Consider the following 10,477-nt stretch of genomic DNA (forward strand, 5'->3'; position numbering starts at 1 on the left):
GTATTTAACAAAAACATCGGCAAAAGTCTGCAGAGCAGAAACCTGGACTCTTGTATGCCATGAGACAAAGCTCAAGTTTAACATAAGGGTTAATCATACTAATTCGATCATCAGACCACAAACCCTCGTGGACTGAGACCAGTTTCGTCCTGATTAGGACTCATCATTCAGCCTCAACCAAAGAACTTGTAGTTGTCAATCTACAAACATGCAAGCATGAAGCAATTTTTATCTTTTTGTTGATTGTATATAATATGAGCGTACCAGATGTCTTGCCTAGTGGACAATGTATTGAACATTGCACCACAAAAACAATGCTGACGTCACTGATCATTACCAGCAAATGGTTGCTTCATGCTTGCATGTATAAACCGTTTGTAGATTGACACTACAAGTTCTTTGGTTTAGGCTGACTGATGAGTCCTAATCAGGACAAAACTGGTCTCAGTCTACCAAGGGATTGTGGTCTGATAATTGAATTGATATGATCATTTATATGATGTTAAAGTATTTCAGTCAAAGTAAACATTTTCAGTTTTTAATTTTTTTTTCTGAACCAAGCTGACTACAGCTATCAGAGTTTCATACACATCAGGCTAAATCAGTTTTTGCAGCAGTATTTACAAAATATAAGTTTTTGTCAATTCAAATGCTTAAAAACTCATAAATTAGTTAAAAAACTAAAGATCTGTTTATTTTGTAATAGATCATTAAATTTTTAAATTCTTTATAAAAAATCATTTAGTTTTGGCAGCCCAGCACTCTGTAAGCTAGCTTTTCCAAGTAGAATGTTAAGTATGTCTGTATCAGCTACATATCAATTCATGTTTAGACAACTCAACTTGTTTTAATATTTTCTAAATGAAAATAATAAACTAAAGTATGATTAAAAGTTAGAAAATGTACTAAAAATGTTTATTATTAATACACCAGCCCATTACATTCAAACTAATAGGCTATTATTGTAATATTTGTTAGGTTAAAATTTGTTTACAATCCCTAAGCTGTTTTGATGTAGCTCAGAATGTTTTTTTTAGAGATTAGCAAACGTGCAAGTTTTTATTAATATTTTAAAATTTTTATGTGTGAGTTTTAGGTATGGTAAATGCTCCATATTTTAAAACTTTTAAAGATAAAATTTTAAGCTAAAGTTTAGAGGTTTCCACACACTCAGGATAACTCAAAGTGTCTAGTATGAAATACTAACTTAGGCCAGCTCAAAATAGTTTGAACTTTGCTTATTCAGATAGATTTTTTTGTTTCAACAAGTGGCAACCGTGAATTTAGAGATCAACTGTTAAGGGCTTACAAAAATAAAATCTTGCTTTAATATTAAAGCCGAGACTATAAACTTTGTTATTATAAAATTCAAAAAAAGTTATTAACTTCCAAAGTCTAGTCATTTTTCTAAAAAATTTATGATACAAACGTATGGACTGCAATTTTTTCGCTTTCAATTTACTCTAAATTTTAAAGATTGGCTAAAATCTATCATTACCTTCATTTAAACATGACCTCAAAATTTTTAGAAAATGTTCATTGTTTTTAAGAAAAATAGTATTGTAACAATTAAAAAATAAAATAATTAAAATTTTATGACTTAAAGAAGAAAATAATCACTATATTTTTAAGAATAAAATATTTTAACTTAACAATTTTAAAATACCTGCAATAGGATTTTTTATTATTAAGTAAACATCAAATTAATAAAGAAGCAGAAAGATTGCTTAAAGACTGTAGAAGAAGATGGATTTTGAATGAAATAGTATTTTTCCCTTTCTAACTTTGCTCTTTCACAAAGATCCTATTGAACTCTTTGACTTTGTCCTCTCATATCTTAAAAACTGTACTTTATTAGAAGAAACGGTAAAAAACAAGTGTTAGTTAAGTTAAAGATCTTAAAATAAGATTAACTTGTAAAAAAAGTGCTTAACCCCTCTATGCCCTTAAATTATTACCTTAGTTGGTATCTTGTAAATGTTCATAAAATCCCAATTTTCAAATAAATGTAGTTTTAAATTAATGGCATAGGGGGGGGGGGGGGGTAAACACCCTTTTTTGGTTTTTGATCTTATTTTATATAGTTATTTCTAAGCTACAAGATGCTTTTTACAGATTAAAAAAATTCAAAATAATTTTTGAGATATAGCCGGTCAAAGTTGGAGGCAACAATAGGTTCCTTATCGGAGGCGCAAACTTAAACGGCAAATAACTAGAAATCACTAAAAATCTATCTCCTCCTACGTTTTTTGAGATAACTACCTCAAATTTTCAGGAAATGTTCCTTGCAATATTTAGAAAATTCTGTCAGAACAGAATTCAGAAAAATTAAAACAAAAAATTTATAACAAAAAAACAAAAAAAACTGTTTTTTTTGTTTATTTTTTATATAATTTTTTTTATTTTTTTTTAAATTACTTCTGACAGAATTTTCTAAATATATCAAGGAACATGTCCTAAAAATTTGAGGTAGTTATCTCAAAAAACGTAGGAGAAGATAGATTTTTAGTGAAATAGTCTATTTTTGCTGTTTTAGTTTGCGCCTCCCATAAGGAACCTATTGTTGCCTCCGACTTTGACCGGCTATATCTAAAAAAATATTTTGAACTTTTTTAACCTGTAAAAAGCATCTTGTAGCTTAGTAAAAACTATATAAAATAAGATCAAAAACCAAAAAAGGGTGTTTACCCCCCCCTATGCTCTTAAACTTGAATTAAATTTACAAATAATCTTTAAGTACAGAAAAATATGTTAAACTTTATATAAGTATGTATAGTGTACTGAAAAGTAAGTATTTTTTAATTATAGACTTAACTTTAACATGAAAGAAGTTAAATTTGAAGAGCATGGATTCACACTTGACCTCAAAAATGAAGAAGCATTTGTGTCTAACCAAATATATCAAAAATTGAAATTAATGCATACAAGCAGATCTTTAGCTCTCACTTCACTACTAGTCCTCTCCCAAAACAAAACTGATAAAATTAATGCTTTTGACGGGTTTGCAGGCCTGGGAATGGCACCATTGCAATGGACCTCTTTGCTGAATGATGAGCAAATTGATATAAGCATGAATGTGAAGAGTGTGATGAGGAGCATTTTTGAGGATGAGAAGAAAAAGCCTCAAGCTTTGAAGAGGTGCAAAATATTCTATGAAGACACAAATGTTCTCTTGCACCAGAACAGATTTGATTTTATTTATTTAGCGCCTCTGGTCTCACCCTTGCAATATTTGGAAGCAGCTTTCAGGTCAATTAGCAACAATGGAATAATTGTCTTAACAGTGTGTGACTTGGCTGTGTTGACCAATCGTGACCCAGAAGCAACTTACAAACTGTATGGCTCCATGCTGCACAAAACAGAGTATATGGCCGAGATTGGTGTGAGAATGATAGTCTTCAATATGGTCAGAGCAGCAGCCAAGTTCAACAAGGCTCTTGATGTAAAAAGCTGTGCTGTTTCAAACGCGGGTATCACTGTAGTGTGTGAAGTGAGGAAAGACACAAAGCTGGTTGGTCAATGCAGCAAACTAATAAAGCATGTGGCTCATTGCAGTGAAAGCAAAAAGTGGAGGTTTGTCAATCAGAGCAAGTATATGAACTCCATGGTTGAAGCTGATGAATCATTTAATTTCCAAAACAAAAAGCTCAACCCAGTTCTACTGCTAGGTCCTTTTTATAGTGGGACAATTTTTGACACACAGTTTATCTATAATCAGTGCAAAGTGCTTAACAAAATTGCTTACCATGAAACTACTTTGCATTTGTTTAAAAATTTACTTATTGAAAGCATTTGTCCTTCTTATTTTTATGGTATTGATGACCAACTTAATAAACTAAAAAAATGTGTACCTTTTGCTAAAAATGATTTTTTTGAATCATTAGATAAAATAATTGAAGCCCATGCTAAAATATCTAATAATTGTTGGAGTATGAAAACAGATGAAGTGGCAATGTACTTTGACATTCAGGCTAGGTCAGTACCCGCATCTGGACCTCCGTCATTGAAAACGGTTGTTAACAAGCTGAGAAGAATGGGCTACCGCGCCTGTAAATCTTCGTTTGGTTCTAGAAAGGTCAGAACCAACGCGGTCATAGATGAGAAAGTCTTTAATGAACTGTATAAAAAAAGGTGACTTAATCATGAACATTCATTGAGTATTAGTCTGTCGTTATGTAGGTATTGTTAGGTTTGATTACACAATGATTTTTAATTTCTCTTTTTATTTTTTATTTAACAAATATATAGGGACTTCGTATGTTTTATTATTGATAAAAATTTTATTATAATTTTATAGAAATTAAAGTAATGCATTTTTGATTTTTAATAAGTAAAGTTTTTAGTTGTGGTATGTGGTTACAGCTTCAAAAAACTATTATATTTCAGTCATTTACCACACAATAAGTATTATATATTTTTTGGTATAACATTTTTATTATTATTGTTACATAACTCAACATTCTATATTTTATTAGATTTAGTTTTGCCAAACACTCAAACTAACTTAAAATATTTTAACTCAGGCTGAATCAACATATATCTGACCAACTCAAGCTAGATTTATAATGTCTAAAATTTTGAAAAACTCTTATACTAATATTAGTCTAAGTCAGCTTAAATTGTTATCGAAAAAGAATAATACAAAGTTAAAAATCCTTTCAAAAGAAAAGTTTTGTTTATGATTTTTTATTGTACTACTCTTTAAGTATTGGCCTAATCTATGAACTGTAAAATTATGTCACTTATTGTGTTATGTTTGTTTTAAAGTTTTTGACTTGAATATGTTTTGTATTATATTTGTTTAATATATAAGAACTAGGCTTCTTAATTTTTTAAATATATAAAAATGTCAAAGGAAATTCATTCAGTTGAATATAGCTTTTTATTATTGAAAATGTCGTATAAAAACCCCTAATATCTTTTTATCATATACCCTTGAAATTTAAGTAGAATTAATTAATTATAAGTTAACTATATAACTAACTTGAAATAGTTATTCGTGAATATACTTAAGTTTATGAAATGTTTCAATAAAATCACGATTAAAATACTATATTATTTTAGGACAACAAATTAGTTAAAATGATATTTAAAAAAATATATAGTTCTTTTTTTGTAAATTGTATGTGTTTGATAGGTAAATTTACCACATATCAGGCTAGTTTTTTTTTTGTTATTTAAAATGTCAGCTAGTTTAATTTGTTTTCAGGTACTAAGACTTTTTTGGATTTTCCAAAAAAAAATAGTTTGCTCAGTTTTTAATATTTGTTATTTTATATTGTTTTATGTTCTATTGTTCAAGTATTGCCTTTTTTTAGTGTTGAATTTAATTGCTAGGTAAAATAAGTTTTTAGGTAAAATTATACTTCATTGATATTTTATTATTGTTCTGCGTTTTATAAAAAAGTTTTTATTGACCACTCATACTTGAATTACTCTAAAACTTTTAAGTGAGCATAGAATAATTGTGACTGCTTTGTAAAACTTTAAACAACTTTCAGAATTTTTTTTAATAATAAACCAACAACAATGCTACCTCTATCGCTGCTCAAAACCGCTCAAAACCACCCGATGCTGGTGGAGCTGAAGAACGGCGAGACTTACAACGGCCACCTGGTCAGCTGCGACACGTGGATGAACGTCAACCTGCGCGAAGTCATCTGCACCTCCAGCGACGGCGACCGCTTCTGGAAGCTGTCGGAGTGCTACATCCGGGGCAGCACGATCAAGTACCTGAGAATACCCGACGAGGTGATAGACAAGGTGAAGGAGGAGACCCACAAGAGCAGGGGCAGGCACAACGGGGCCGGCCGAGGCAGGGGAAAAGGTTTTGGTGGCAAGGGGAGGGGCGGTGGCAGAGGCGGGCACCAGAACAAGAAGAACAAGGGGCAGAAGCGGGAGTTGGAGCAATAAAAACTGACTTATTTAAACTCGATACTTTCCTTTATAACAATTATGATCACTTTAGAAAATACTTGTTTTCGTGTATAGTAAAATAAATATGCTTTTTTTATTAATTTGTTTATAAAATTTTAGATCTAATTCAATAGTTAACAATGTCAGCTACTCCAGAGGACGTTTCTGGCCTTCAACCAGCAGGTATTTATTGTTAAAATTTAATAGTGTATTATCCTTTTTATACTTAGTATTTGCGTTGTTTTAATTGAAAAACAACTACATTTTATATTTTACTTTTATATTTGTTATCTTCTTGTCTTCTTTTAAACATAACAAGTAAATTTTCTTGAATACTTAATTAACCGGAAATTAAAATTCTGTAATTATAATATAATAATATTAATATCGAAATATGTAACGAAGGCAGAGCTTTTAATATTTTTTGTTTTAAATCCTTTTTATTTATATGTACTATAGTTTAACAGTTTTTTAAGAAGCTATAAACTTTTATGAAGTACATAGATAGAGTTTTGCAGTAAGTCTATCAATTGCTAAAGCTTTTAAGCATGTTTTCTTTCTTTTAAGTTTTAGTTACAGTTGAAGTTAATTCATATGTTAAGAATATATATTTTACATTAGAACAAGTTTTGTCGCACACTCAGGCTGGTTTGAACTTTTGAAAACTTAGGCTGACTCAAAATTGTTTGTTGAAGTTTTTTGAAAAACTAAGTTTGACATTTTATCCTAAATCTAAAGCTGTTTTTAACTTTTTTGCAAATAGTGTTATTCATCACAATTACATATAGTTCTTTAATTCATTAATGTTTTAGCACACTCAGGCTAGTTTGAACTTTTGAAAACTTAGGGTGACTCAAAATTGTATGTTGAAGTTTTTGAAAAACTAAGTTTGACTTTTTTGCCTAAATCTAAAGATTTTTTTAAAATTTTGTTATTTATTACATATAGTTCTTGTATTATTATTAGGATATTTGTGTATATAATCTATACCCATAGTCGGTAACTTAGTTCTTCTTCTTATTATTTTTTTTTATCATTATTTTTTTACTCTCACTGTTACCCCTTAACCTTGTTTGGTATTTTTTTTACTGTTAATATCTTTTGGTTTTTTATTTGTTATTTTTCCCTTTTGTTTTTTTTTCATTTGTTGAACTTTTTTTTACTATCACTTTACCCCTTACCCTTGGTCGGTATATTATTAATTTTTCTTTATTTTATTTTATTACTCTTTTTTAGTTTGAAAAGAAATGTCTGTGTGTTTTACGTATAGCAGAAAAAAAATATTTGTAATTACTAAAAAATAAATTTTGGGTCTCTGATTGTTCAACTTATAATAATACCTATACAATTTAGCGATCAAATGACATGAAACTTGTCTATTTTTATTGTTAATAATTACTTTGTTTATGTTTTTTAAGAATTACATTTTTTATCTCATAATTAATTCTTTAGATCTCCAGGGAACTTTTTGTAATACTTTTCTATAATAAAAAATATACTTTTCGAAAAGTTTAAATTTTTAATATTTTTACTTAAAAAAATTATATGTAAAATTGTTTTTTTCCATTGTTTTAGTTTTTTTTTATGACTTAATTATCATTTAAAAAAAGTTAATCAGTAAATTTACTAACTCAATCGATCACATTGACTTTTATTTTAAATTAATTATTACCTTTAACAAAAATAAGTCTGCTAAACTCTATACATATTTTAACATTTCTTGATAATATATCTGACTTTACTTTTACAAATATTCTGCTGCGAATTTTTAAATCACATAGTTTTATCATTTGATACAAAAATGTTCAGCAGTTTTGCACTCGGCGCAATTCAGTCACATTGTTACTTTTTGTCATGTGATTTATTTCAAAAAATAAAACCTCAAACATTATACAGTTAAGGCGGGAGGTATGCGCGTGAAGCAAAGCAAGCAATCAGAAGACAAGTACACCGGGCAAGCAGCCAATCACAACGTCTTAAAAACTCAAGTGTCTACTGAAAGCCAAGTTGCCAGAAGGTGATTAATTTGTTTTTGATCTTCTATGTTTATGTTATTATTGTTATATTTAGTTTAATGTTTTTGTTCCGCTGTTAAAATAATACAGATATCTAAAAAATACGTTTGCAAAATATTATACATTATTATAGATTCTTTTTAGTATACGATTTGCTAAAAAAAATTTTTATGCTTAATTAAGTTAAGCATGAAAAAATATCAGCCTACTATTTCATTTTTTTGTTTTTAATTTAATTATTCATGCCAAAAAATTTAAAAACAAAACTAGTTATGAAAGCAAGTAACCAAAGTTGCTACATAAATCGATAAATCTACTAAAGGCAAAAATAAATCAATTTAAATTATAGACTACTAAATAAAAGATAAGCTATTTAAAGTTTTGTTTCAACAAATTTAAATTTGAATTTTAAGTGCCTGCGGTAAAATTTTTTTTTTGTCATGTTTCCTTAACTAAAATATTAAAGTATAGTTTTTATCTTTGTATTCTTTTTTATTTAAACAAATATCTGCTTGGATGTCTCTTGAATATTTTTGCAATCGGTTAAAATACTTAACAACATGTTAAAATTACATTGCTTATTTTACAGTTTAGGTTTTAAATTTTATGTAAAATACAAGTTATGTGTATCTTCCGTTATGACTGACAAACGTATTGTGTGCTTTTTACCCCTGCCTATGTGACTGTAAACCGCATTAAAGTCAATACAGCAAAATTTTCCTCTTTTGTAACTTGAATTGTTCATTTAATTGCTCGACCTTTTTTTTAATTTAAACAAAAAAGTATAAAAAATAATTTAATATGAATTGAAAACAATATATTTTATTATAAAAGCTAAAAGTACACCAGTTGATAGTTTTATTTCTTTAAAAAGTCTTAAATGTATGTTTTGAAGTTTAATAAATAAAAAGTTATGTATGTTATATCAATTTTTTAAATTAAAAACAATTCTGTAAACAAAATTAAGAAATAAGCTTAATTTTACTTGCATGAAACAAACAACTATCAAAACTTAAAAACAAAATCATTGGTAAAGTTAATTTATTGTTCAACTTAAGTATATCCTTTACACTGTTTTCGCAATAAATATTTCACAGTGACACGAAGGAATCGTTGTCGCTGGCAAAAGCGAACGCGCTGATCATGGGAAGCTCGACCGAAGCGGTGCAGAACACTCATATGAAACCGTCACCGACGCATGAGAAGCCCGTTCAGAACAAGCAGCAGAACAGAACCATTCACCAGCCCCGTTAGGTGGTTTGCGTTAGGTGGCTGCAACTCTCCAACTCGCATATTATTACCGGCTCTCTGTACAGCGTTAAATCAAGTATTGGTAGTTTCTCTATAAAAATACTCGTAGACTTTATTTTTGGTAATGTGCTGAAATCAAACATTTTGAATTTTTAAGATGCTGTAGTATCAGTAACCTAACTTTCTCTGTTTGAATCTCAAATTTGTTTAATAAATGGTCATTAATTTATAACTTAAAGCTTTAAATTTAAACTAATATAACTTGATTGACTTTTGTGTAAAAATCTAGCTGATGTAACTAGAACTTATGATTTTAACAAAACAAGTTTATAAGTTTCTTTACTACTTACAATTTACTAAACACTTAATGTGACACTAAAAACTGGTTAGAGTTTTTAACGTTTGCAAAAGTACGTTCCAGCTTCACTTTTGCTCTAATGTGATAAAGTTTTATTTTAACTTCCACAGCTTATTTCATAAACATAAATTAAAACCAAAAAAAACCTTAACAAAATAGTTGTTCTTAACAAAATAGTTTTCAAGATACCGGATAGTGCCCAGTTTGCTTTAAACGCTCTTTCATTTTTTCCGTTTTGATAAAGAGTTGTTGAAGGTATTTTATACTTCTAAGGAGTTTGACCACCTCATGCTCATATACTAGTTCTGCAAACTAGTTGCTTGTACATTTGCTTTATATCCTGATTTTTTGAACTCTGTAAACCATGTTATTCTAATGAATTTTGTTTTAGTTTGAAGTTTAATTTTCATTATGCTCATTTATAACTCTTAGCTTAAATGCTTTTCTTTGTTATTGAACTAACTAGGTCTACTAGTGACTTTTGCCAACATCAAGCTTTACTGTTACGTCTATTACATTCTATAACTGTTTAGTTTTAAGTTTCGGAATAGCTTTTAATTTACAGGTGTACTTATTGTATATATTTTACTCGACTACTATATTAAATTTTTTAGCATATACGTTAGTTTTTTTTTTTTTATAAAAAGTTTTTTATATAGATACACTAGTAAAATACATTGTTTACCTTTTCGGATTTTGGTTTAAAATAATATTTGAAATCAAAAATTATTTGATATAACAAAATTTGGAAGTTTAATTTTTTAACCTTGCTCTTTTTGTGGTCCTTAAAGAAGCAGCATTTTTTTGGAGATACTATTTCTGGTTATTTGACTGTTTAAACTCTGACAATTCAACCTCTTATAGAAACTTTGCAACGACCACATCTCTAAAGATATTATGAAAATTAAATTTCCTTATAGGTATAATTAATAAGAAT

General features: G+C 28.6%; 3 protein-coding genes across 3 annotated transcripts; all 3 read left to right on the plus strand.

Annotated features, from left to right (window-relative positions):
• The first annotated feature begins 1,748 nt into the window (after positions 1–1,748).
• LOC145828893 (tRNA (guanine(27)-N(2))-dimethyltransferase-like) lies at positions 1,749–5,019 on the plus strand. The gene is made up of 2 exons (XM_082936639.1): positions 1,749–1,879; positions 2,809–5,019. The coding sequence occupies exon 2, from the start codon at positions 2,822–2,824 to the stop codon at positions 4,133–4,135; it is 1,314 nt and encodes a 437-aa protein (XP_082792765.1). The 5' UTR covers positions 1,749–1,879; positions 2,809–2,821; the 3' UTR covers positions 4,136–5,019.
• Positions 5,020–5,505: 486 nt separating this feature from the next.
• On the plus strand, positions 5,506–6,035 carry LOC145830292 (U6 snRNA-associated Sm-like protein LSm4). The gene has a single exon (XM_082938251.1). The coding sequence runs from the start codon at positions 5,530–5,532 to the stop codon at positions 5,911–5,913; it is 384 nt and encodes a 127-aa protein (XP_082794377.1). The 5' UTR covers positions 5,506–5,529; the 3' UTR covers positions 5,914–6,035.
• On the plus strand, positions 5,940–10,160 carry LOC145830293 (uncharacterized). Its single transcript, XM_082938252.1, has 3 exons — positions 5,940–6,099; positions 7,813–7,933; positions 9,029–10,160. The coding sequence occupies exons 1-3, from the start codon at positions 6,057–6,059 to the stop codon at positions 9,183–9,185; spliced, it is 321 nt and encodes a 106-aa protein (XP_082794378.1). The 5' UTR covers positions 5,940–6,056; the 3' UTR covers positions 9,186–10,160.
• Positions 10,161–10,477: the final 317 nt, after the last annotated feature.

Source organism: Thalia democratica, chromosome 2 (genome assembly GCF_965202585.1).
Source record: "Thalia democratica chromosome 2, ktThaDemo2.hap1.1, whole genome shotgun sequence".
NCBI lineage: Eukaryota > Metazoa > Chordata > Thaliacea > Salpida > Salpidae > Thalia > Thalia democratica.